The sequence below is a fragment of the Octodon degus genome, unplaced genomic scaffold (genome assembly GCF_000260255.1).
Source record: "Octodon degus isolate 3935 unplaced genomic scaffold, OctDeg1.0 scaffold00123, whole genome shotgun sequence".
Classification (NCBI taxonomy): Eukaryota; Metazoa; Chordata; class Mammalia; order Rodentia; family Octodontidae; genus Octodon; species Octodon degus.
In genome coordinates this window covers 1,256,627-1,283,157 of record NW_004524699.1, presented here as the reverse complement: position 1 = coordinate 1,283,157, position 26,531 = coordinate 1,256,627, and the positions used below count along the sequence as shown (strand labels likewise).

At 64.7% G+C, this 26,531-nt stretch overlaps 1 protein-coding gene across 1 annotated transcript in view; it reads right to left on the bottom strand.

Moving 5' to 3' along the window:
- Window positions 1-26,531, bottom strand: part of Kcnt1 (potassium sodium-activated channel subfamily T member 1) — a 51,993-nt gene that overhangs the window by 5,629 nt on the left and 19,833 nt on the right. The window contains exons 3-26 of the mRNA XM_023700237.1: window positions 16,643-16,722; window positions 16,121-16,220; window positions 13,371-13,427; window positions 13,065-13,113; window positions 12,577-12,636; window positions 12,382-12,456; window positions 12,226-12,309; window positions 11,701-11,795; window positions 11,354-11,534; window positions 8,198-8,362; window positions 7,953-8,089; window positions 6,991-7,054; window positions 6,806-6,914; window positions 6,394-6,502; window positions 6,086-6,235; window positions 5,739-5,968; window positions 5,403-5,628; window positions 4,686-4,791; window positions 3,875-4,047; window positions 3,565-3,636; window positions 3,321-3,455; window positions 3,116-3,227; window positions 319-420; window positions 52-135 (exon numbers count right to left, since the gene is read on the bottom strand). Coding sequence (XP_023556005.1) covers window positions 52-135; window positions 319-420; window positions 3,116-3,227; window positions 3,321-3,455; window positions 3,565-3,636; window positions 3,875-4,047; window positions 4,686-4,791; window positions 5,403-5,628; window positions 5,739-5,968; window positions 6,086-6,235; window positions 6,394-6,502; window positions 6,806-6,914; window positions 6,991-7,054; window positions 7,953-8,089; window positions 8,198-8,362; window positions 11,354-11,534; window positions 11,701-11,795; window positions 12,226-12,309; window positions 12,382-12,456; window positions 12,577-12,636; window positions 13,065-13,113; window positions 13,371-13,427; window positions 16,121-16,220; window positions 16,643-16,722 — 2,755 coding nt within the window. The remainder of the gene's footprint in view (window positions 1-51; window positions 136-318; window positions 421-3,115; window positions 3,228-3,320; window positions 3,456-3,564; window positions 3,637-3,874; window positions 4,048-4,685; window positions 4,792-5,402; window positions 5,629-5,738; window positions 5,969-6,085; window positions 6,236-6,393; window positions 6,503-6,805; window positions 6,915-6,990; window positions 7,055-7,952; window positions 8,090-8,197; window positions 8,363-11,353; window positions 11,535-11,700; window positions 11,796-12,225; window positions 12,310-12,381; window positions 12,457-12,576; window positions 12,637-13,064; window positions 13,114-13,370; window positions 13,428-16,120; window positions 16,221-16,642; window positions 16,723-26,531) is intronic.

Sequence of the window (26,531 nt, the reverse complement as noted above, 5' to 3'; positions counted from 1 at the left end):
CCCCGCCCCGCCCCGCCCCGCCCCGCCCCGCCCCGCCCCGCCCGCACTCACCGCACAGAGGTAGCCGGAGCCGGGCGTGGTGTCGAGGCCCAGCAGCAGGCGGGTGATGGTGATCATGTAGTCCTTCACGAAGGACTGCAGCGTGTGGGAGGGAGCCGTGACTGCCTGCCCCGAGCCTCTCCTGCTCGCGAGCGCAGCAGGGCGGCCCCAGGCCCGCAGCCAGCTCGGGCTCTAGTGGATGCACGGACGAAGGACGGCGGAGGTGCGGAACCCAGACCCTAAGCCCCGCCCGAACCCCGGCGGAGCTGCCCGACTGACCTGGTAGAGCAGCGTGTCGAGCATGCTGATGCTGAACACGCGGCCGGCGGCGAACGGCAGGCGGAACATGAAGGCCAGGTTGGAGCCGTTCTCGCGCTCACGCTGCAGGAGAGGGGCCTCAGACGCCGGCGCCCACCGGGTGGAGCGCCTACGCACGCACGCACGCACGCACGCACGCGAACACGCCCCGGGGGCTGCACGCCCCAGGGGAGGGAAGATTCCAGACCGAGGGGGCCCCACTCCCTGCCTGTGCCCCTGCAGTTGGCCCCGAGTTTCGCTTCATGGGGCAGGGAGGCTGGGGGCCTCATGTGCCAGGCCAGGCTTACACCGCCCTGGACCCCAACCCCAGATTCTTAACCCAGCAGTTTCATCTTGACCCACAACTTTGTGCATGCACTGAGGATGTGGGGCAGGGACAGGAGGGGGGCCGGCAGGCACCTACCACCCCCTTCCCACACTGCCCAGGACCCTCCTGGGGCTGCCAAGAAGAAGTCACAAACTTAGTGGCTTAAAACAAGTCACCTCCCCAGGCTGACGTCCAGGTCAGGGGCCTTGCACTCTACACAGGAGCAGGCAGCTCCACAGCCACTTCCCGGGGAACCTCAGTCCCCCCAGCCTGGGCAGCCCGTTCCGTCTCTGCCTCCTTTTTCCAAAAGCCACAGTGACGTGGGGCCCGTATGGCCAGCCCTGCTCCTCTCCCATGCATGGACTCTTCTGCCACAGAAGGGGACATCCCACACTCTGAGATGGGCTTGGGATGGCTTCCTGGCCATTCTTTGTCCAGCTGTGGCCATGTGGGGTGGCTCAGAAGCACATGGCTTCGAGGGACGCAGCCAGGCACCCAGTGAGACCTCCTTTCAGCCCCAGGTGGCAACAAGTGTGGCTCAGGGTGTGAGGGGATTCGCTGGGCAAAACAGGGCACGTTGACCTTGTGCTTGAGGCGACCCCAGATTAGCATGGCCAGTGATGAAGGGGACAGTGAAACCCCCATCCTTAAAAACCTTTGCCTCCCTGGACCTGCCCCTCTCGGAGCCATCCTGCTTCCAGCCAGGGCTGCACCTCTCCTGCCTGAAATCCACATAGCTGTTCTCAGAGTGCGGCTGCAATGGGGGTGAGGTGGACAGACCCAAGCGATGCTGCCCCAAGGCTGCTAGTGCTGGGGCCGGACGCTCGCCTGCCCTGGCCAGCTCCGCGGTGTCCCAGCCGTGTGTCCACACTCGTGCACACCCTTCTTGCCACGGCACACTCATCTCAGGGCAGGGAGTGGTTTCCACTCTGCCTTCTACGTCAGCTTCGAGGCAAATCCAGGACATCACGTGGACTTGGATGCTTGGCGGCAGCAGCAGCTACCATTCTTCCTCTGGGAAACCTGCTCCGCGTGTCTCCTGGTCGGATGCAGCTGCAGGAGCTCAGCGTGATGTCTTTTTTGAAACTTCTTCAGCTTTTCAGTATTGCTTTGTGTCATGGAATATGCGTTACCTTAAGTGTGCTTTTATGTTCAGCTAAGTCACATGGGTCTCAAGCTGCCAGGGGCTTTGTATGCCATATCTGGAAACTCAAGGAGCCTAGGGACCCCAAGCCCAGAAGATGAGGGCCCTGCCCCCCAGCAGGCCTGGCACCTACCAGGGACAGCATGACCGCAGACCCTGTCACCCCATCCTGAGCCAATTCCTGAGGGCTGGCAACCCCTGAGGGACCAGCCTCACATCAGAGTCCCCTGATGAGCCCAGGACATTCACTGTCAGGAGGTGCTGGAGCAGGTGGGTGGCACTCGGCTGCCCAGCCCTGCTGGAGGTGGTGACAGCTGGTGGTGTCCATGGGGAAGGCGGCCCAGCATTGCCAGGCTGCTGCATGTCTGCCAGCCTCCCTATCCAGGCCACTTGAGCCAGGCATATTGTGGGGAGACGGCGCTGGTTCTGGGGTGGCCTAGACACTGTCCCCATGTACACTGAGCCAGAATCAGTCTTCAGAGTGGCCTCCTTAGCCCAGTGCAAGCCTCAGGAATGGCTAAGGAGGCAGAGCTGCCCCATGTGACCTCCTCCTGGGACATGAAGCTGCCCAGATCTGGGGGGGACAGGACTCCCACCAGCACCTCCTGCACCTGGAGTGCAACAGCAGCAGCGCTGAAGTCCCGAGGGTCCTGGGTCCCGCTGTTTGGAACCCGCATGTGTGAAGTCTGCCCTGACTCAGATGGGCAGTGCTGGAAGGTCCTCCCTAGCAGCCACATGGGCCATGGCACCGCTGTGCCCAGCCTGGTGCCCACAGGCCCACGATGTGCAGAGAGCTCGGTGGCTTCCGGCCATGCCGGCCCCAGTCTCCTGCAGCAGCTTGCCAGGTTCCAGGTATCTGGCTGCCCTCACACTCACCAGCCCCTGGTAGGCAGGTGGCACTGCCACTGGCCTAGGCAGGAGGCACCAGGGCACCCTGGCAGGGACTGCGCACTGAGAGGCCCATGCTCCCAGTGGGCCCTGTGCCTACTGTGTCCTCAGCCCTGGCGGCCCTGTCCCGGCTCCACAGGTGACCCCAGCTGCTGCTCTGCAGCGCAGAGCCCTCGAGTGACAAAGGGGGAGCTGAGCAGGGCAGCTCTGCTGTGCCCGGCCTGTGGGCCACTGGGCCTGGCTCTCCTCTGTCCCCAGGAGGATGGTGCATGACCAGGGGATGTGCTGGCAGCACCTCTGCGGGGCCCTGTGCGGACCAAAGGCCAGCAAGACAGCCGGCCTCGGCTCCTGGGGGTCAGCAGGGTCCTGTGTGCCCAGTGCCCCGCCCCGCACCAGAGCCCTGTGCTAGGGCCACTCACCTTCTCCAGCTTGGAGAGTGCCAGCGAGTAGCTGTCCTTGGCACGGAACTGCATGAAGCGCATGTTGGAGGGGTGCGTGAGCTCCGTGGTGATGCTGAGGCTGGGGAAGAGCCTGCGAGGGGCCCAGCCCTGGGCGTGAGGGGGGCATGCTGGGCGGGGGCCCCCGGGCCCCAGGTGGGGTCTCCGGCCCGACTGCGGCCCTCACCGGAACATGGTCTGCACGTTGACGATGGTTTTGGCGTCGGCCATGTAGTCCTCCTCGGCACTCATGGTGCTCTCCTTGTCCACCACCACCAGGTTGTCAGCATAGATGATGCCGCACTGCAGCAGGCTGTCCAGGCTGCGGGCAGGAGGAGCCGTGGCCGCCACCCCCGCCTTGCCCTTGCCCACCAGGCGAGCGCAGGGCACGGCGCATGCGGGGTGCACGGCTCCTGTGGTCCTGGCCTTACTTGTCCACTGAGCCCTCCATGTAGTAGACCATAGGGAAGCAGCAGATGGCCTCCAGGAAGTGGTGGTCAGGCCTGTGGGGACAGCAGGCTGGGGGTGGCGCCGAGTCTGCATCTGCCCTCCCCACGCCCCAGAGCAGCAGGCGACCCAGGGGAGGCAGCGCCGCGCAGGGCCCCCGGGGCCAGCAGCCAGACCGGACCCTGGGAGCCCACCCCCAGGGGAACCAGGAGGAGCAGCAGCCGGGCAGCCCGGCTGTGGGGATGCAAGACCTGGGGGGAGGACCACACAGCTGCCGAGGTGCAGCAGCGCCACCTGTTGTCCAGCAGCAGCACAATGGGGTTGAGCTCTTTGCGGGGCCTGTAGTAGGCCCGAAGCGGCACAATGAAGTTGTACAGCCCGTTGCCAGCTGTCTCTGCCGACACGATGATGAGCTTGTTCTTGAACCCATAGGCCTTGGCATCCTCGTAGCTATTGTGCTTGCAGCCCTGGGGGTAGAGCCAGTGCTGCCACCGAGCTCGGCTTCACCTGCCTGCAGCCTGGGCCCCCCACTTGGGAGGCTGAGGCAGGAGGGTCACCTCGAATTTGAGGCCACCCTGGGCTCCACAGTAAGTCCGAGGCCAGCCTGGACGACATGGTGAGACCATGTCTCAAAATCAAAAACAAAAACAAACCTAAAAGCAAAAAATAACCACAAAAACCAAGACCACAGGGAAAGCCCCTGGGTGGCTCTGGTGGGAAGGTGCTGCCACAGAGGACCATGAGGCCACTGAGACCATCTGCCGTGGGCTGAAGCAGACTAGATGTCAGGCCATGGCCTGCACTGGGACAAAAGAGTAGTCCTTGCCCTCGGGACACATGGATGTATTTGGGGCTCAGCTCTCAAATATGGTGGGAGAAATGGGCTCCAAGATGGGCACAGGCAGCCCAGCGCTAGTGGGCAGCACGGTGGCTGGGCAGCCGGGTGATGGGCACTTCCTCGAGTTGGCATTGGCCTCAGGCCACTAAAGGGTGGGCACAGGGCCGGGGAGATAGCTCAGTAGAATAAGTGCTTGCCTGGCAAGTGCAAGGTCCTGAGTTCAATCCCCAAAGGGTGGGCACAGCCCTTGGCATAGCCCCGCCTCACCTTGTCCAGGCGCAGGCAGCAGAACGGGGCCTTCACGGGCAGGAGGTGGCACAGGGTGGGGGAGCTGCCGATGTAGGGTGAGTTGGGTGGGTAACCCTTCACGTATCTGCCCAGAGATGAGACAGACAGGCTCTCATACCAACTGCAGACCGCCCAAGCCCCTCACCTAAGAAACCACTCCGAGCCAAGCTACGTGGGGCCAGGACTCGGAGGTGCAGTCCTTGCTCCTGGATCAGGAAAGGCTGCCAGGCCAAGGCTGGGGACTTGGCCCCCAGTGGGGCCCTGGGGTGGCTCAGGCCAAGAGGGGTGCACAAGGGCCCTCACTCGTCTTTCAGCAAGTGTCCAGGCCTCTTGTTCCCAACAGTGCCAGTTCACACCACGCATACCCCCCATGCCAGGCCCTGCCAGACGCCTAAGGGACGCAGCCTTAGGGGCCTACCTGCCCTGCCCTCAGCGTTGCAACCCTGGCCATTGGCCCCGTGGCCAGAGCCACCCAGGGATTAGTGGGCACACAGCAGTGGGCCGCATGTGGAGCCCTGGCTGGGCCTCTGCTGAGTGCACAGGAAGTGACCACTCAGGGTGGGCTGTGGCCCTGTGCCTGACATGGGCTCCTGGGGTCACTGCGGGTGACCCCGAGGACACCTGGAGCCCGGCAGGCTGTGCCCTGCGATGCTAAGGGGTGGGCGAGCCTGCCTGCCAGCCCCCACCCACACGCACTCCACCGTGGAGAGACCCTCATCCTCAGAGGGCGTCGCCTCGTCCTCTGACTGGTCACTCAGCAGGTCGCAGGGCAGCAGTGCTGAGCTGTCCGCCAGCTCCAGGACGGGCGCGATGCTGGGGCGCCGGCTGCCCGAGCCATTCTCCGTGGGCAGCGTCAGCTTGCTGCCCCCGCTGCCCTGCGTGGGCCGGCACTCGGTGTGCTGCAGGTCCATGGCCACAGTCCCTGGGGGGCAGGAGCAAGGCCAGGCCGTCCCCACCGCCACTCGCCTCTCGCGGGCGGCTGGGTCGTGGCCCAGCAGTGGTCCCCCTGACGCCCGCCTGCACCCGGCTCACCCATGGAAGCGATGATGCTGTGCACTGGCAGCCGCGCGGGCCCCTGGGACAGTGCCTGGCCACGCTGCTTCTGCCTCTCCTCCTGCTTGAAGATGAAGGCCGAGTTCTCCTCCTTGGTGATGTTGATGTAGAAGCAGGTGTCTGAGGCAGCCAGGATGTGCCGCGGGCCCGGGTTCAGCAGGATGCTCTTGTTGTCCTCGAGCTTCAGCCCAATGAGGCACACGCCATACCTGGGCACACAGGGCAGCCGTGCGGAATCCCATGAGCCCTGTGGGCCCCGCCCTCCGCAGTGCCCGCCCCAGCCCTGGATTCCCAGCTGGGCTTCCGTCACCCCAGGCCACACGTACTTCTTGTGGGAGTGGAAGGCCGCGTAGGTGAAACTCTTGCCCTCGTACTCGCGGAAGAACTTGCTGTCGCCCATGCGGATGTGGTAGACCTCGTTGCCCGAGCAGCGCCCGTACATGCGCTGCCACTGCTCCGGGGACTCCTGTCCTTCCCTGCCAGCAGTGGGGGGCGGGGGACTGTCACTGTGGGTCCTGCCCAGCCGCGCCCCTGCCTGCGCCCGCTCCTGTCCTCTGGAGGCTCCACAGAGGTGGCAGCCATGCCCGGGGCCCTGCCCTGTCTCCGGGGATGGCGGGGGGTGAGGGACACTCACTGGCCACGGGATGTGTGCACCAGCAGGGTGATGAGTGTGGAGGTGGCTGGGCAGACGCAGTTCAGGGCCAGCATGGCGTACTTGCACTCCTCCTCACACACCACGTGGTCTAGGACAGAGGTCAGGGCCACCACCGTGCCCGCTCCCCAGGCAGTGTGCACGCTGAGCCCCGTCCGGGCCCTCCACCCTGGGCCTCCAGGTGCCTCTGTGTGTCCCTGCTGGTTCCCAGCTCTGCCCGAGCTCCGAGATGCCCCCCAGGTGCCCTGCCCAGGCCCTGCGAGCACAGCTGCCTGGCACACTGCCGTGCCTGTGCTCAGCTCTGGCGCCAGGCGCTGTGGCCCCAGATGCGGTGCAGATGAAGGGTGTGTGTCCCCACGGCCCCGCCCTCCCTCCTGCCTGGGCCCAGGCGCACCTGCGAACTTAACGTGGAACTTGTTCTCGGGCTTGAGGATCTGCACGTACAAGGGGCAGTTGGGGGCGAAGTCCTTCACAGCCCAGGCCCGCAGGATGGTCTGGTGGTCCTGCGGGAGGCGGCTGTGTCAGTGCTGGGCTGTGCAGGCCTCGCGGGCCCAGTGCTGCCTCCGCGGCCTCACTCACCGCGGCCGTGCGGTCCACCTCGTTCCGGCTACTGAGGATGAAGCAGGCTTCCCCGTTGTCCATCCTGCAGGGCAGCGGCTGCTCACAGTGGGTGTGCAGGAGCGGAGGCAAGGGCAGCTTGGCCTCCTCCTCCCTGCCTCTCTGGGCACGTTCAGGTGACCAGGCTGCCAGCACACCTCATAGGGCACAGCTCAGCACTGAGCAAGGTGTGAGGGCTGCATGGAGCACTCACTGCCCTCTGGTGGGCCCGGCTCCTTCGCTTTCGGCCTCCAGCCATCAGAGGGCTGGGAGCTGGGGCAGGCCGAGACCCTGCCTCGCTGTATGCCAACCCCCAGGCCCTGGCATAGTGGATCCCACTGGGGACACTGTCCAGCCTCCAGACCCCGCTCCGGGTCCTCCTCTGCCTGGCCACACTACAGTGACCACCACTGTCCCCCAGCCAGCCAGCCCCACTGCAGCCCATGTGGCCCCAGTGCCTTGCTGACAGCTAGACACCTGCTGCCCCCAAGCCATGCACAGGTAGTGCAGGGCTACATGGAGCACGGATAAGGCCAAGAGTGGTTTGTCCAGTGGGGCCTGGCTCCAGGCCCAGTGGAGGACCCTGGCCGGTGTCCTGGCTGGCTGCCTGTGGCCCCACACAAGCCTTGGCATGCGAGGGGTAGGGATATTCCTGGAGTGGAAGCCTGTGCTTCAGGGGCTTTGGGGAGTCCAGGAAGTGTGCCGTGGCTTCTGGAAAGTTCCTAGTGTAGCACGCCTTCGCCTGTCACCTGAGTCACTCTGTCAACACCTCTAAGGCGAGATCCGTCCCCACCAACTCTGGCAGCCGGCTTCTCCCCCTCGTCTATTCTGAGCTCTAGAGAACTTGACACAGAAACTCCCAGACTCATGCGGGGGGGGGGGCTCCCTGGGCAGCCCTGCTGGTGACCCCGCTGTCTGAGCCATCTCAGCCGGCCTGCACTTACTTGGCCCGCATGAGGTCTTGGTCCTTGAGAGCGGAGCCCTGCAGGTAGATGACCCGCTGGGACCACAGGGGGATCTGCAGGACCCTGCGCACCTGGACGTCCATCTCGGTGGGGCACAGGATGACCACGTAGTAGTCCTGCCGGTGGGGTGCAGGTCAGAGCCCCCCGGCCCTGCCAGCTCGACCCCAGCGCAGCCTTCCCTCAGGACTTCCCAGGCAGGCAACAGGCCTGGGCGCCTGCCTCACCTGCAGCCGGGGGTGGGCGTAGAACTCGTTCAGAAAGTCCATGAGGAGGTCGACCTTGAGGGAGCTCACGCACAGGACCACGTGCTTCTCCGTCTGCGCCCGGTGGCGGCTATAGTTGCCCCCTGACTTCTGCCGTTCCACCCAGAGGAAGACGAGCTCCTCGAACTGCAGGGGGGAGGGGTGAGCGCGGCGCAGGGGGCGGGGGCTCTGGCACTGACCCAGGCGCCTCAGGGGTGCCTGGCCGGCCAGGGGTCGCAGGGACAGGGACGAGCGTCCTGCCCGGACAGGACCAGGTGGGATCCATGGTGGGTGGGGCAGATGGTGTCCACCACTGGCACATGGCCACGGAGACACAGTGGGTCCAGACCTCGGCCTTGGCTGCCGAGGCCTGAGTGGACGCCAGGCAGCCCCAAGACCCTGCTTTTACTTGAGCCCTGGGTTTACCTGCGCTCAATGGCTGCTAGTATAAGCCCCTGGGGAGGGCAGAAAGGAGGGCGGGAAGGCTCCTGGGAAGCCAAGCGTCGGGCTGTTGACCTCCAGGTGGGGCCCACAAGGGCGCTGGCCCCACCAGGCCCAATGCCTGCATCTGAGGGGATAGGCACAGCCTTTGCACCCATGGCGCCGAGCCCACCCACATGTACAGCCCATCCCACTCCTGAATGGACAGTGCAATGGCCCCTTTGAGGGGCGTACAGGCGACCACAGACAGCTCCCACGGAAGGACTTGCAGCCACCTCTATGTGCTGTGTTTGTGGGCCCACCAGGCACCTCCCTGACCAGTGATGAAAGCATGTGGTTGGTCCCAACAGCCAGGCCTCTGGGACAGGCAGGGTGGGCCTGCCCTCAGCAGCCCGGGCCATGTCCCCGCCTCACGGGTGGCATGGTTCTGAGCCTCTGCCTCCCCAAATGTCCATAAAATGTGGAAGTGTGCCTGCCTCTGGGTGTCAGAGAAGAGTAAATGAGTTAAAGAGGGGGTTCAGCACTGACCCCTAAGACTCCCAACTGCCCAGAGCCTCAGATATTGACGTGAGGTCATCAGGAAGTAGGGGCACCAGGAACTGAGTGGCTGGGGGGACCTCCCTGCTCAAAGCGCCCGCCAGCCTGATGCTGAGGCCCACAGCTTGTTCCCGAGCCTGAAGGAAGTCCCAGCAGACACCGGAAGGGCACCCCTGAGCTCGGGGAGCACAGCGGGATGATAGGCCCCAGCCCTTGGTGTCCCTGATGAGGCCCCGGGGGAGACCGGAAGTGCCCCCATGCTGAGGTCGGCCACTCATGGCAAGTCCTGGCCACTGGCAGCCCTGTGTGGGACAGCTCGTGGCCCCTGCTTGTCTCAACACCCAGTCCGGCCCTGGGAAACCAGTAGACGCTACCTGGCTCTCCCTGTGGCTTCTAGGGCTGAGGCGCCCACCTCTGCTGTGAGTAGCCATGTCCCAAAGTGCACGCAGGGAGTGTGGGAGCCACAGCCAGGCAGAGGCCCTGCCCTGTATGCAGACCGACCACAGCAGCCCCGCCCGTGGAGGCCGCAGGTGTGGCCAGTGTTACTGGAAAACCGTCAGCCACAGCGCTCACGGCCACAGCCCTCTCTTCTGGGTTTCCCTCAAGAGGGCTCAGGTGTGAGGGTGATGCCTCCGTGGCTCACAGATGAAGATGGGGACAGGGACATTGGGACAGATGGTCATGGCCTAGGCCCAGGCACAGCAGGGGGGCACAGAGAGCGGGTCTACACAGCTGATTTAGGTTTTGATTAAATGGGAACAAATCAGTCCTGGTTCAACCTGGATTTCACGCACACAGCTACGGACATGGCCTGCAGCCCATCCTCATTTGGGTGGGGAGGGCGGCCAGAGCCCACAGAGGGCTGGAGACGCAGCACCTGGGCTCCAGGAATGGCTTAGTTGAGTGTCCAGAGCCTCTGGAAAGCAGGGACTTTCACAACGGACAGCGGCTTCACTGAGGAGGTGTTGGTGGACAGAGGGCAGGGCAGAGCCCCAGACCCTGGAACCACCGTCTCTTAGACCCCCTGGGCCACAAGCTTGGGACGAATGGCCCTCAGAGCCGTGGAGGGCCAGGCTGCGCTTAAGCCCCTGGGGTGTGGCTGTGTCAGTGGCCCTGTGCTCCTCAGACATGGGGGTGGCCCAAAGCAGGACATCGCGGCCAGCTGGGGAGAGGGAGAGGGAGAGCTCGAACATATAAGGACGAGAAAGGAAACCTCACTCCTTGGGGACAGGGTCGTCACCTGCAGAAAAAGGCCCCGTCCAGCAGAGCTTGCCACACACCCTCCTGGCACCAGCCACCCTGGAGGACACCGAGGGGCATGCAGCGTTTTCCTGCCACCTATTCCCTGGGTCCTGTGGATAGTAGGGTTCCCACAAACCCCAGAGTGCAACAGATGGGGCCGCAGGGATCCCGGTCGGGGAGGGAGAGTTGGACAGGGCTGTCCCACCACGCTAGAGTTCATTCTGCGCGGCTGATCCCTTTCGGAGGAAATGGAGGACCCTAGCTCAGGACAGTCTGCTCAGACCAGACAGGAAACAGAGGGAGAGGGCGGGGCGCTGGCTGCAGTGGCTCCCCTGTGTCTGTAGCCGGGCCCAGGGCGCAGGCCCGCAGTTCCGTGCAGAAGGTGCAAAGAAGGACTGGGAGAAGCAGAGGCGAGGGAGGGGGCGGGCGGCCTTCCAGGTATCAGAGGGCACTGGCAGGGATGCAGAAAGTGGCCAGTGCCGCCACGGCAGCTGCCTCAGCCCGGCTGAGGGTGGACTCCAGCTGGCTCTGCCTCAGACCGCAAAGGCCAAGGCCCAGGCCCAGCTCAGGCAGGAGACCCTGTGGCACAGCGTCTGCCTGGCTCTGGACAGGCACATGGGGTGGGTGGCGGGGGAGCTGCTCTGGGAAGCTGAGGGCAGCAGCCACCCTCCTGGTGCCCAGGATCCCTGCAAGCTGCCGCCCCACTGGGCTGTGGGTGGGGCGAGGTCACCCAGCACAGAGGGACCCCACGCTCCTAGAGGCAAGGCTGAGCTCCCCTCCCCTGCACCCCAGCACCAGCAGCCACATGGCACAGCTGACTCAGAGTTGCAGGGCCCGCGCCGAGCGCGCTGCCCAGCTGGCAGCCGCCCCGCCTGTCCCCATGCCTGCCACTGCCCACCACCGCCCCGTGAGACCGACCTGCAGTGGAAGCACCACGAGGGCGACACAAATCATGATGACCACCAGCAGCTGTGACGGCCAGATCTTGGGCGTGACGTCGCCGTAGCCCACCGTGGAGAAGGTGACGATGCAGAAGTAGAAGGAGGTGAGCAGGTCCAGGTTCTCGCCAGCGCGCTCCAGGTGCTGGATGCCACAGGTCCTGGGGGCGGGCACTGTGAGGGCAGGGCCCGCTGCCCTCTGCCCACGCGCAGCCCCAACGCTGGGTCTGAGCTCAGCCTGAGGCCCGCTCCAGCCCCACCCCACGAGGGCGCTGCCTGCCCTCGCAGGCTCCCTGGCCCCACTGCGCCCGCCCTCCAGGCGCTCACCCTGTGAAGACCAGGCAGAGCAGGGTGCAGAAAAGAATGAGGACCTGGTTGAACATGGCCGACTGCGTCCGCAGGATGGCGCGGTGGAAGTCGTTCTGTGGGAAATACCATGTGTCATTTGGGGACAGCACCGCGACAGACCCTGCACATAGCAGGGAGGGGATGCAGGGAGCAGGTGGCCGGGTGCCACCTCCCCCAGCGGGAACACAGAGCAGCCCAGACCTCAGCATCCTCCCGGGACCCCCTTCCCGGCCTGTGCCTGGCCAGGGGCTATGGCCCCACAATCTCACTGCACAGCCAGGCTGTCCTGGGCTGGGCTGGAGACAGTGGGGCTGCCATTCCCAGGGGCGGACCAGGCTCTTCGGGGCCTGGGGGAGACCTGAGGCCTGGCTCTCTTGTCCCTGGCACCTGCGGCCTGGCCACCCAGGTCCTGCCTTCTCTCCTACACCTCCCAGCCCTTTCCCTCCTGGGCAGGAGGTCAGAGTGCCGGGCTGCCCCCGGCCCGGGGACAAGGACATGGCTTACGATCATGTTCTCCAGCGCATGCTTGGCCAGCCAGCAGTTGAGGAACACAGGGATGAACAGGTTCCTCAGCGGCGACCAGAAGACCTGAAGGAAAGAGGGGTCAGGTGGGGCAGGAGCGCGCAGCGCAGGCGGGCGGGCGGCCGGCAGCTTACCCACCGTGATGATGAAGGGCAGCGTGTTGATCATCTCCAGGACGAAGGACACGCGGAAGATCTGCTCCCAGATGTTGCCCTGGGGGCCAGGCGGTTCAGAGCCCGTGGGAGAGGGCACGGGACGGGCACCCTCTAGAGCGGGACAGGAGGGTCCAGGGCAGTGGGGGCTGGCACAGGCAGGGCAGCTGGCAGCACTCACCTTGTAGCTGAGGTAAATGAGCAGCATCGTCTCCAGGAAACTAATGGTCGCCACGATGACCTGGGGAGGAGGGACAGGCTCAGTGGCCTGGAGGCCAGGGCCGGGCACACACAGAGAGGGATGCTGGCCTCCAACAGGGACAGTTGGACACAGCCCCTGCCCAGTGGAGGCAGGAGGATGCTGTCCTGTCCTGTGGCCCCAGGACAGGGGCCCTGAGTGCAAGGAGCACGGGGGAGCTCTGCTCTGCCTCTCTGGGGGTGGGGGGTGGGCACGGAGCCCCCACAGCTCCTGCTGGTCCCCAGGGGAAGGCTGTCATTTGGTCAGAGCCACTGTTGCCCACTGAGACAGGAGCAGTGGTAGAGTCGAGAAAGCACCCCCAGGAGTTGGCAGGAAGACAGCAGGGTGGAAAGGAGGGGAGGGCAGAGCCTGGGGACACACATGCAGGAGAGAGCTGGGCCTGGGGCCCACTGCGGGATGCAGGCACTCACCTGGGTCACCCACAGTTCCAACTTCCTCTCCACCCACAGGATGGGGGCCCTGGGGAGAGAGGAAGGAAGGAAGGTGAGCATCAGGCAGGAGCGCAGCCAGGCCCAGCCAGGCCCAGGGGCGGCAGCACTGCAGGGGCCACAGCCGGACGAGGGGACATTCCCAGATGGACCCCTGGCCCTGGCCTCAGCTGAGCATGTCCACAGCAACTAGGGCTCCTGGAGTGGCCGCCCGGTCTACCCATCCAACCTGCCCACCCCACCTGGCCCTGCCCCAAGAGGCCTGGCACAGGGGCAGGGCCAGCTCACCAGTTGATCTCGGAGGATGAGGCATTGAAGGTGTAGTTTTGCTTGGGGCAGCCCCAGCTGTGGAGAGACGGAGTGCTGGCCCAAGCACAGCCTGGCCAGCAAGGACCCCAAGGGTCCTTCCTGGGGGTCAGGGCTCAGGGTCAGGAAGCACCTAGGTGTCCGTCCTGTACCTCTGCAGGGGGCTGTGTGCTGGGCTGTAACAGAGCCAGGGTGAGGGCCCGTAGCTAAGGGGAGTTGGGCTCAGCTCATGGGAACACACCCCACATCCGGAGACTGCCTGGGACACCAATAAGCTCTCAGGAGGCCCTGACCAGCCAGAGGTGGAGCTGGCGGCAGCTGCCCCAACAAGGCTAGACACAGTCCCAGCAGCCCCCAGGCTGCCCCGGTGGCACACAGCCCTCTGGGCCACCTGGAACCAGGTGACATGGCCCAGAAGACAGGCTGGCTTTGCTCCAGACCTGGGCCAGGGCCAGGTCACTGGCCAGAGGGACCCCACTTCCCCCAGCACCACAGCAGGGGCTGCTCCCCACGCTGCCCACCTGTGTCGCTGAGCCTCAGTTGGGCTGTTGCCAACTGGGTGCACAGAAGCGAGCATGAGTCTGTTCTCCCACCCACCCGTGGACCCACCCGCCCACGCGCGGACCCACCCCCGGACCCACCCACGGACCCACCCGCCCACGCGCGGACCCACCCGCAGACCCGCCTGCGGACCCACCTACCCACCCACCTGTCCACCAGTGGACCCACCTGTCCACCCGTGGACCCACCCGCGGACCCACCCGCGGACCCACCCGCCCGCCCGTGGACCCACCTACTTGCCTGTGGACCCACCTGCCCGCCCGTGGACCCACCTGCCCGCCCGTGGACCCACCTGCCCGCCCGTGGACCCACCTGCCCTCCCGTGGACCCACCTGTCCACCCATCTACCTCCTAACCCATTCTCTTACCCAACATCCATCCTTTCCTTTTTTTTTTTTTTTTTTTTTTGGTCTTTTTGCGGCAAGGGCTCACTATGTAGTTCAGGCTGGTCTTGAACTGACTTTGTAGCTCGGACTGGCCTCGCACACACAGTGATGCTCCTGCTTCCCAAGGGCTGGGATTCCAGGTGCATGCACCACACCCCACTTCCCCTCTTACTACCATCCACCCACCCATCCATCCTGGTCCTACCCAACATCCCTCTATCCCCCCACCCACCACCTCCATTCTTACCCCACATCCACTCATCCATCAGCCATCCATCCATCATTACCATTCCCCGTCCTCCTATGACCTCCATCCTCTTACCCCACACCCACCCGTCCATCCATCGTTGCCCACCCCTTTTCCAGCACTCCTCTGTTCATCTCTCATCACCATCCACCCACCACCTACCCATCCACCCCTCACTGTTCCTACGCCCCACACATTCTTCCAAGCCACAATCATCTAACACCTACTTCTCGTTTCCTCCCCTATCCATCTATGCACCCACCACACACCCACCCTCCACCATCCATTGCCACCCATTCAGCCTCCTCCCATCGTCACCCACTCACTCCCCACTTCCTACCTGGCACCCCCACGGCAGGCCCTGTGCTAGAGATGGGCAATGAATACATTGTGTTGAGCCCTCTGGGGAGGCTGAACCAGAGCCTGGGAACCCCTGGGATTGGAGAAGGCCACATGCACTCAGGAAAGAGGGTCAAGTCGCACCAGAGCCCTGTTGCTCATTCCCAGTCACCTTGGTGGTCTCTTCCCTATGAAGAGAGCATTGTGATTCTCCACAATGGTGGGGCCCGGCCTGGGAGCACCAGGGCCCCTGGAAGTGGGTAACAGAGGACAAGAGGCGCTAAGCAGGAGTGTGGGAGCCAGGCCTGGCCCGGCCCCTGCCTGGCCCTGGGGAGGCCAAGTGCAGGCAGGGTCCCCAGGTGGCCTGGCAGCTGCAGCCCCACCTGTGGTGCCTGTGGCCACTCTTAAAGGTCAATAGCTGTGAACAGCACGAGATTTGAGAAAGCCCACGCGTGAAGAGCAGGGGCCTGCACGAGGAAGGAGAATGGGCTGAAGAGAAGGGGAAACCAGAAGCGAAAGGCATGGCCAGCTCGCCCCAAGGCCGGAGGGTAGGCGGCCCAGGACAGAACAGCCCAGCCACCACCACCTGCAAGCAGGGGACAGGAGGACTGAGCACCAGGCTGGGCCAGGGCACACAGCAGGAGGCCGTCTACAGAGATGTGGTTCCTGGCAACTGAAGCCCCCTGGACCAAGCCAGAGAGGCGCAGAGCCGTGCCAGTGTCCCTGGTACAGAGCCAGGCAGCTTCTGTGGACAAGGCTCCCCCGAGAAGCCAGGCCGGGAGCTGCACCAACTGCTCCGGCAGCAGTGACAGCCAAGTGGCAGCCAAGGGCCACAGAGACAGTTGGGCAAGGTGCCTGCCTCCCTCCCTGGACCCATGAGGGACCCTGGCCTGCAGGCGCCACTTCCCTGACGTGGGGGATGAAAGAGTGGCCAAGGATGTGGACACCATGGGTCCCTGGGGTCAGACGGAGCCTTAGAGATAGAACACACAGACCTGCATTCTGCTCTGGGGACTTCTGGGGAACTCACACCGCCCCATGTGGGCCCGGACCCTCTGCAGAGCTCCCCGGACAGGACCCCTCCCACTCTGGGCACTGCCCTGGCTCCGCCGGGAGCTAGGCACTGGGGTCACCTGGGGCTGGGGGCTGGTCACAGGCTCAACCCCAGGGCCCTGACTGCAGGACCCCTGGTCACCCACCATCCGATGCCCAGGGCCGGGTTGTCCAGCAAGACCCGGACAATGTAGAGCAGGCAGGTTAGCAGCTTGAGCGAGAAGTTGAACAGCCGGATCCGGAGGCCTGTGGGCAGGGGCAGTGTCACCTGGAGCTCCGGGAGGAGGGTCCCCAGGTCCTGCGGGGTTCTCCCCAAAAGCACTTGGGGGTGGACCCCACACACCCTGGGGCTGCCCAGGAGGGAGGGGCGCTATAGGACTTCAAGGCCTAGGGTGTAGGGGGCCCTGAGGCTGCTCTGCTCCGTGGGGACCATCCTGGCCTGGAGGGCTGACAGGACCTCTGGGCCTGCATCCTGGCTGGCAGGAGAATGGAGGTCACAGGAGTCCTCATTGAGCCACCTAGTGTCATGGGGTCTCAGCCCCGCCCCCTGCAGACCACCATTCTCAGGAAGTAGAGGGGCTGTCTCCTGTGCCCTCCCACTGCCCAGCAACACTGCCTTCGGCTCCGTCCCGCCCACTCTGAGCTGTTGGCCCACAGGATCCACTCACTGGATCTTTGGTTTTTGATGAAGAACAGCTTCAGGCGCTCCTTGAAGGTGTTCTCATTCACGTAGAACTCCACCTGGACCCTGGGGGCAGGACAGGTCAGGTCCAACGGGGCAGGTTAGGTGGCAGGGACAGCCTGAGCCTGAGGCCATCCCTGAGCCACATGCCTAGGGCCAGGATGGCCTGCGCCCTGCCCACGCAGGTGGCTGATGTGGGCGGGCCAGGGCCAGGGGGGCCCTTATCCAGCACAGCACAGCAGAGTTGCATGGAAGGGTCATCACTGCAGGCCGAAACCCCCTGCCGGGGCCATCCTGGGCCACATGGAGGGGGCCACCAGCCGGCCACAGTGCACGTAAGGCTACACTAGCCCAGGTCACTGTCCCTACCCTGCCACTGTTCCCAGGCAGATGGTTGTGGGCACCACTCTCCTCTACAGGCACGGCCTCCACCCAGGCAGTGGGAGAGTGTGATGCCCCTCTTAGTGGAGCTGGCTGCCCTGATATCCAAAAAGGAGTTTGAAAGTCACCCCCAAGTGTGAAAGGCTCCCCAAGTCAGAGCAAGGGGTGTGGCTGCCCTGGGCTTATCTGGGGCTGGAGACACTTCAGCTACACAGGCTGTGCTCTCACAGGCCTCTGGAGGGGCGGCCAGGTCTGGGACAGAGCCGCACCCCGCTTCCCCGTACTCCTGGGTTAGCGACAGCCAGCAAGGCCTCCCGCAAACCAGCAGGGGTCAACCCGGGCTTCGGGGTGTGCCCCACACTGGGGAGCCGGGCCTGGCCGCAGTGCCTAGCACACTTCTTTTTTATAGGGGACCTGGACCCCAGGCCATGCTCGGGGGACCCCAGCATTTTGTCACATGCCTCTTTCACCAAAGGATCTGGGCCGTGGCTGAGGGAGACAGCTAGCATCAGGGCTCGGCTGCTTGGCCCCAGGTTGGGGGCAGTACGGGGCAGGGGTTGCCCTTGGCCTGGGCCCAGGGCCTCCGCAGCACCCATCCCTTGCTGCCAGGTCCCCAGGACAAGCTGCACCCTCAAAGCAGCTGCAGAGCTTTCTGGCTCCCCTCCTTCCTCCTCCCCTGTGAGGCCTTGCGGGTCCCCTGCCTGCTCCCTCCACCTCCCCAGGGGACCCCCACCAGGTGATTGAGTCCCTCCTTGTCTCTGGACCTCACCCGGTCCCAGTCAGGCCCTTACTCCACATTCTCCAACTCCCCCACCCCACCCCGAATGTGGGTACGCAGGGCTGGGCACAGGTGCCACCTGAGGCCCCTGCACCTGGCGAGCCAGGCTCCTGCCCTGGCCTCTCCTGGCTCTGGCTGGGCCATGGACCAAGTGTCCCCAGTCCATGTCTGATCCCCACGGTGGGGCAAGCAGAGGAAACCCGATGGACCCCAGAGGTGGCAGGGTCAGCTAACGCCACAGGCGCCACGGTCCAGCCCTCGTGGCACTACAAGGGGACAAGCCAGGTCCCAGGAGCATACCCCTCGCCATGGGAAGCAGGCTGCCTCGGCTTCCATCCCCACAATGGCTGCCAGGTGCTCCCTGGGCCCTGGGCCATGCAACCCCTGAGGCGAAACCTTTCTAACTCATGTCGTTTGCAGCAGAGAGCAGGCTGCGGTGCTGTCCTGCCGCACTCTCCACTCCTGGCCCTCCAGCCCTCCTGGCCCAGCCCTGTCTTGCACATGCTGGGGACCTGGGCTCCGGGTCCTCTCGGGCATCCACCCCAGGCAGGACAGAGCCCAAACCTCACCCCTTCGGCATCCATGCCCGCCTCCAGGAGAGCCAGACACTGCCTGGGGCCATCCCTGCCTGCCCCAGTGCAGGCTGACGTCTGGGCTCCAGCCCAAGGCTCCCCCTTGACTGCCTGCTGGATGTGGATTTCCCAGCTCCAGCGGTGCCCCATGCCCACACCCACTTCCAGCTCCACTGGTCCCCCGATCTCCTCGGCTCCTGCTCCTTCCCTCTGCCCACCTGGGCCCTCGCCCTGAACTCAGAACACGTTGCCACCCAGAGACCAAGAGCTGTGTCCCAGGGAGCTGCTTTCTCTTCACAGCTAACAGCTAGGCAATGAAGACAGCCATGACAGCTGCGTCCTCCCTGGGGCTGGGACCGGCAGTGTTATTCCTGCCTGGGCGCTGAGGGGTTGGCGTGCCCTTCCCCCAGGGCACAGGGGAAGCTCCCATCTCAGACCGGGGATACCGTGCTTGAGGAAGCCATGGGCTGGCAGCCTGGCCCCCGAGGTCTGAGTCCTGTGATGCCAGGCAAATTAATGAAGCCGCCTTCGCCTTTCATTTTTAATGAACTGCGGCCACCCACTTCGGCCAAACCACCACAAACAGTGGATCAGCTCTACCCATTCTCCTGGGTGTGTGAGGTGCCAGCGTGCTGGCTGCTGGGGCAGGGGGCTTTGGACAGGGCCCGGCAGGGCCAGCTCCAGGCACCCCTCCCCCGTGGCCCGGCCCCTCCTGCACCCCAGGCTTATGGGCACCACTGGCTCTCCCAGGATCTGGAACAGTGCTGGGTTCCTAGCCAGGGCCCCAGCAAGGACACCAGCACCCCTGAGAAGCCTGGCCCTACCTCATCCTACACCCTCCAGGCAGGACGACGACAGGAGGCGCCGGCAGGGGAGAAGCTTTTTCAGTGGTGAGGTGAGAATGAGCTTGTGCCAGGCTCAGGGGAGGATGTGTGACAGCCATTGGGCAGATGCAGAGGGTGGGCAGCGTGGCCAGGTCTGCCTAGGCCCATAAGGCTGCACGGGTAGCAACACACCCCTGCAGGACCAGTGGGTAGGGACAGGTCGGACGTCAGGAGGGGGCAGGTAGCAGGCTGGGGGTGGGCAGTAGACTGCTGGTGCAGAGAGACCACACCCACACCCAACCTGAGCGCTCGCCATCACCTGCCCCTGAGATCTGTGTGCTCTGGACCCGGCCTCTGCTGCTTCTCCCAGGCCCAGACCACCTCCCCCAGGCCACCAGCTGTCCCAGGTTAGCCTGCTGTGCGGGATGCCAGGCCTCAGCCCCCAAGTACGCAGGAGCAGGTCCACGTGTCCACTGAGAATGGGAGGGCTCCAGGTGGCTTTAGGGATGGGGGTGGGCTGGTGACTTTTCAGATGGTCCTGGCCTGGTTCTCCCCACAAGGCAGCCTTCCTGGGACCAGCGAACTACTGTCTTGGCCTCAGGCCTCCAAGGGTCCAGAGATATGTACTCTGACCAGAGGCAGACATACGGGCCACATCCCCTGAAGGCCTGGAACCCAGATCCCCAGGGTCAGGAGAGCCCTGTGGGTGGTGGGCACCACTGCCTAGGACCCTGAAGGGGAGCCTTGCAGGACACCCTGACTGCAGCGGGCAATGGCCCATGGCTCCAGGGGATCACACGACAGGCCCGGCCCTTGCAAAGGAGGCCCCTTACAGACTAGTGATGCTACTGACCACTGCTGGCCACAGCATTCATTAACGAAATGCACGACACATGGCCCCACCAAAGGCCACAATGCGGCAGCCTAGAGGGGGCTATGCTGGGGGCACTGGCTTCCCCACCGGAGCACCACCGACACTGGCCTGACCTTCAGCTGGGCCCCAGCCCGGGGCCTGTGCCCTGCCTGATCCAGCAGCAGATGGTGCTGAGACCAGGCCCAGGAGCCCTGCACTGCTGTCATATGCTGCCCAAGACCACTCAGCACCCCCCGCCCCCCAGAGCCAGGAGGTGCTGACCAGCTGTGCCCTGCCCAGGCGGTGCGGACTGTCCCATGAGACTGGTCCACCAGGGCATGAGGACCTGTCTGTCCCCAGATGAGTCCTTCCCCTCAAAGCACTTACTGGGTGAGGGAGGAGTCCAGGCTGAAGTCTTCCACCTGCAGCCTGGGACACAGGGCAGACATCAGTGCAGGAGGTGGTAGGTGGGATGGCCTCTGGGCCAGGTCGGGGTTCAGGGCGGGGTCCGACCTGAGAGTCCCCTGGGAGTAGCGAGAGTGCCGGAGGAGCCCAGCATGCAGGCGGGCGGAAGCCAGGCCTGACCCGCAGCCCCAGGAAACCACAGGCCTCCCCACCACCAATGTCACATGCAGCCCGGGCAGGAGGCTGGCCGAGCGCTGGCACGCCCAGGCCGTCACCCTATGTCGCTGCTTAGCGCCAAGCATGCCCCAGGCCGCCACCCCAGGAAGCAGCTGCGGCAGAGCAGCCCCTGCACAGGGCCATGCGGCTCACCATCTGCGAGGCAGCCCCTGCCTCCAAGAGGCCAGGGCACATGGCTGGGAGCCAATGCTTGTTAGGGGGCTGAGGAGCAGCCCTCCACCAGGCCAGGAAGGGCAGCTCGGCCTGGGGTCCCAGATGGCTGGTGGGCAGCCAACACTGAGGGTGGGGTACACACTAGACAGGGCGTTGGGCAGGGGTGTGTGGTGACCAGGGCTGTCTTGGACTAGCTCCTCAGGACTCCAGAGTGGCCTCTCCCCAAAGCAAGCTTTTTCCACAGGAGAAAGAGGTAAGAGCACCACACTCTCCAGGGCCACGCAGCAGGAGCGAGGGGCGGGCCCTGCCCACTCCCTGAGCACCGTGTGGCCGGGCAGCCGGCTCCCTCCCAGCACTGCTGCCCAGAAACTCCCACTCCCTGAGGGGACAAGGCAGAGGCTGGGCTGCCCTGGCTGGCCGAGGACCTGCAGTCACTGGAGGCCGCGGGGCCTCCAGTAGATCCTGGGAGTGAGGCTCCGCGTGCTGGCCCCCGCTCTGCCCAGACCTCCGGGCTGGGGTGAGAATGCGGCAGGGTCCGCAGGGGCTGTCACAGTGCAGCTGGGGACTCTCACCACTTGACCTGGGGCCCAGACCCCAAGGAAGCTGTGGCCCTGGCTCTGCTCCCCAGAACAGCTGAGCCCTACCTGCATGAGGCCTCCTGTCTCTTCTCAAGCCCGAGGTGGCACGTCAGGCACAAGAAGGGTGAGCCCTCCAGGCCCTGACACAGCCAGGACCGGACACTTCCTGCAGGCACATGTGTTCTCCCCAGGCCAACAATGGCCAGTCTCCCAGTGTCACCGGCCTGGGCGCACACTTCCCTAGGACGGGCAGTGGCCCCAAAGCAGCAGGCTCAGCACATGTGACACAGTACCAGCCAGCACCTCTGCAGCTGACCGCAGCCCTAGCATGGCGAGGCCACTTTCACGACAGCTGGGCAACCCCAGCCCCTGTGAGGTGGTAACTGCCCTATCCAGGGGTGGCCTATGGCAGTGTCCAGCAATTCCGGCCATGTGGACAGCCAGGGCTGGGACAGGAATAGGCCATGGTGAGGCAGGGCCACACATACCTGACCTGTGCTGGGGAAGAGCCCCTGGGCGGACAGGGGCCTCTGTGGCCTCATCCCTCTGCACCTGAGAGACGCTTGGAGGGAGAGGAGTTCGTTGCCCAGGTAAGCTTGGGGGTCTGTAGGGCACCATGATGTCTTGCGGGCAACACAGACACCCCCGTCTGGGCTGAGCATGTGGACTCCCGACCTCCAGAGCTCAGACTACATGTGGAAGACAGGTCCAGACAGATCACTGAGTGAAGGGGCATGGGACATGGGGTACGGCCTCAGCCAGCATGACTGGCTGCCATGCACCGAGGGCGGCACCTGAGGGCCTGGAGGGGATGATGCTCAGGGAGCCCGGCTGCCACACCCCACCTCACACAACCAGCCTCCAAAGCTACACGGACTTAAAACAGCTGCTGCTGTATTAAGCCCTGTGCGGAGACCCTGCCAGCTCATGAGATGCCTAATGATGCCACCCCAGGTCCCTGAAGGGACCAGGTAGCCACCCACACCTGCTATGACAGTCCACTGTGACATCCTGGGGTCAAGGACCCACCAGACACCCACAGGCATGTTCTAGAGTGGGCAGGGGAACAGGCCACTGTGGGAGGGGACAGGCACTTCGAAGCAGCAGCCCAGTGGGACTTTCATGGTGGTAACTCATACAGAGGCACCGTGTGCAGAGCTGGTGCTGTGACCAGCAGCAGCAGTGGGGAGAAGCCGGGCATGAGGCCACGGGAGGGAACCGACCTGCAGGGCGGGAGAGTCCAAGCTGGGCGACAGATGTCTCCCAAGCCCAGGACAGCCAGGCTGGCTCACCAAGGACAGGGCCACTGGAGACTGAGAAGGCCTAGGGGTGTGGGGAAGAGCTAGCCAATGACAGCCTGGGATGGAGCAGAAACAGGGGACAGCGGCTGTGACAGGGAGTGGCCATATGCTTGTGCCTGGCTTCGTGGGTGTCAGAGCCAGGCCAGGGCACACAGGGTGCTGGTGGGTGTGAAGGACCATGGCTGGGATCCCTGGGGCATCATGGGAAACTTAGGCTGTCACCTCTGGGTGACAGAGGGGCAGACTTGGCCCACGAGCAAGGTAGACGGCAGCCCCTGGGCTGGCCTGGTGCGGCTGAGGTGTCATGGGGAGGGCTTCCCAGGTCCTGTGCAGAGGCACCCATTTGTGGACACAGAACAGCGCTGATGCTAGGCTTGGGGGGGGGGCTAGGGGGGCTGGGGGGGCTGGCCAGGAGGGTCATAGGTGTGGCTGTACCGCAGCCCCACCTTCTATCCCTCACCCCACTTTGCATGGAGACCTGGGGCTCTCTCAGCCTGGAGAGGACTGCTGGGGGTGCTGACGACACAGTGCCTCAGGCCCAGCCTGGCCCTCCTGCTGCTGCTCCTGGCAAGGCCCCATCCCACTGCCCTGGACCCCTCTTCCCCCGGCTGTTTTCCTCGGGATCCCCCTTTACTTCTGCCCTCCTGAGCCCCTGTCCACTCTCACAGGGTCCCTTGTGCACCTCTCCTGGGCCCCTGGCTGTGCTCCATTCCCCTAACTGAGCCTGCAGCAGAGGCCACCCTCACCCCGGGTGCTGGACGCCCCAGGGCCCATCCCGCCTTCTCTGTCTCTGCTGCATCTCTATTGAGCGATGCTACCGAGGACTCTGCTCCTTGCACACTGCGGCCCTCTGTCCGGGTCCCCTCTCCTGCCTGTGTCCCCAAAGCCACAGCTTGGGATGGCAGCCTGGGGTGAGTCCAGGAGGAATATGGGTGAGGGCTGTCGAGGGCCAGCAGGGACTGGGTGCCTGACTCACCAAGGGTCACCTGTGCCCAGCCCCCCATGGGGCCAGGTCATGCTCTCTAACCTCTGAGCCCCTCCCCAGCCAGTCTGCCTCGTGCCTTTTGCTCTGCAACCTGCCTTAGCTCCCTAGTGCTCAGAGCAGACCTCAGCCCATTCCAGACCCTGGGATGAGGACCCCAGGCCTGCTGGGGGTGCAGAGATGACTGCCATGAGAGGGCTGGCAAGTTTGGGGCCTGTGTGGCCAGGGCTTCCCACAGGAGGCAGCCTCAGGGCTGCAGCTCCCAAGCGGGACTTCGGCTCTGGTGCGGCCTGGCAGAGATTCCATCCTTGTGTCTGTCCTGCAGGACCAGGGTCCTGTCAGGGTAGCTTCCAGGATCCCAGGCCCAGTGTCCAGGAGAGGAGGGGAGGGGAGGAGAGGGACAGGCCTCAGGGCCTTGGCCAGCACTCACCACCCTCCTGCCCGCACTGCCTAGTAAACAAGCACTTAGCCTCAACAGTCTCTCCTGGCAAATGGGAACAGGGGCCTCCCCTGGGGACTGCGGGAGCAGGAAGTGGGGTGGGGGAAGGGCCAGGACAGCACCCAGTCTGTCCCACCATCTGTCAGGCCCCAGCCCTGCCGAGCCCGCCGGTCCTGCCTGGTGCGGCAGCCAAGCCTTTGCCCCACGCTTCCCTCTGCCAGGAAGACCCCTCCCCACGGAGCCAGAGCCCCAGACGGAGCCCTGCTCCCCTGGCTGCCCAGCCTGCACCCTCCACCCAGCACAGCTTCGTGGCCACGACGGTGCCCACAGCGAGCCAGGTCTGAATCATCCCCGTTCCCCCACAGCAACCCTGGCTCCTGGCACAGGAAGGTGCTGGCTGCATGCCACAGGGCCTCAGGCCCCCACTGAGAAATAGGGTGCTGCACTTGCCCAGGGACCAGAGGCACTGGACAGATGCCTTGCCCTGGGGATGGTCCTGGGGGGACAGAGCCTAAGCCCCTGAAGGCCTGGCTCCCTCCCTGAGGGCTCTGCCCCAACAGCAGGGGTGCCAAGCAAGAGCCCCGTGGCACAGCACCCGTGTCCTAGCTACAGGCCCACTGTGCGCCTCTGAGCAGGACTGAGTGTCCCCAGGCGCCCAGCGGCAGCGGGAGATGCCTGTGGCCAGGTGCCCTGCTCAGGGCAGACCCTGCCCTCCCTCCTCCCTCGGCAGGGACCCAGCCAGCGAGGTGATGCGATGCCAGGCAGGGATGGGAACCCCAGCCCCACCCCCCACCCCGCGACGGGGACCCGCGCCCCTACCTCTGGCCCACGTCGCTGCCCACGGAGCCCCCGCCGCGGGCAGGTAGTAGCGGGCTGAGCCCATGCGGCTCCTCGGGGGCCGGCGGGGCGCCCCCTGGGCCCGCCTTACCCTCAGACGGAGAGCGCGGTAGCTTGGCCCGCGCCATCCTGCAGGAGCCCGGCAGGCGGGAGCGCGGGGGCGGCGCCGGGCGCAACCATCGCTCTCGCTCTCCTCGCTCCGCAGCCTGCGCCGCCGCAGTGGAGCTGCCAGGGAGGGGGGCTCTGCTCCACCCCGCAGGGCGCCGTCCCACGAAGGCCAGGCCGCGCGCGCGGGCAGCTGTCCCGCCCGCCTCGGGCCAGAGCCCCAGCGATGCGGAGCGCGAGGGAGACCGCGGGCCTTGGCTTTCACCTGCCGCCCAAGCAGGAGCCGCTGGAGGGGAGCAGGAGTCCATCCCTGCTTGGCACACGCCCCTGGGGGCTCGGGGCTCCTGGCTGGCACTTGGCCCTGCCCCACCCAGCCCCTGCCCAGGTGAACTGGGCCCAGCCCTCTGGCGGGCAGGTGAGCAGCGCGGAGCTGCCCCTGCCACTCAGCTTTCCCACCCCATCTCGGCCAGCGCACAGCCCACAGGCTCCACACTAGTGGTGCCCACGTGCCGGGCTGGGCATGAATCCTGCTGGGCTCATGGCAGCGATGGGGTGGGGCAGTGGCCAGCAGGGGCCTGAGCAGTGCCATCTCACTAACAGAAGCAACCTAGGCGGGCGGCACAGGTTTCTCCATTTTGCAAAGTAGGAAAACTGAGGCACTGAGAGAGGACACAGCTTCTCTGGGACCATGAAGAAGGAGTGTAGCATGGATTTGAACCCAGCACTGGCTGGTGCAGAGCCTGGCAGGACATGGCCATTTACGCAGCTTTTCCCAGATAGGGCCCCAGGTGCTTGTCCAGGTACCAGCGGCAGGTGCTGGCACCAGAGGTGTGGCCGCAGGGCGCTCTGAGGCTCCACTGTTCCCTACAGCTGCTGCCTGGCCCAGGATTTTCCTGTATTGCCAGTACCCTGACCCCAGGCTTGCTGGGTCTTGGCCACTTTGTCGTCGCTGGGGCAATGGTGGGCAACCACAACTCAAAGCAGGGAGTGGGGCTCACTTAGCTCGCAGTTTATCAGTTTCAGTCCTCGGTGGTCAATGGCAGGGGGAAAGGGCCTGGGAGCGAGGGAACTGCTCACAGTAGGTAGGCCTGAAGCTGAGTGAAGGGAGAAGACGCCTCGGTTCCGCCCATGACCGGCCCCTTCTGGGGAGGCCCCGCCCCCTCAGAAGCCCCTCCTCTGAGCAAATGAGATTTGGGGTGTCTAGACCCAGAGTGGAGCCTTATCTGAATGCAGTTCACTTCCATGGGCTGGTTCTAACTCCCAGTGGCTGTAAGTCAAGACTGTTTTCCTGTATAAAATGATGGCAATGCCCCTGAGCCCCCCAAAGCACCCCTTAGCTAACCTCGTCATAAGGAAAAGGGTGCACAGTGTGCTTAACATACCAGCAACATCAACGATATTCCGAGTGCGTTCACCAGAAAGCTATGGGA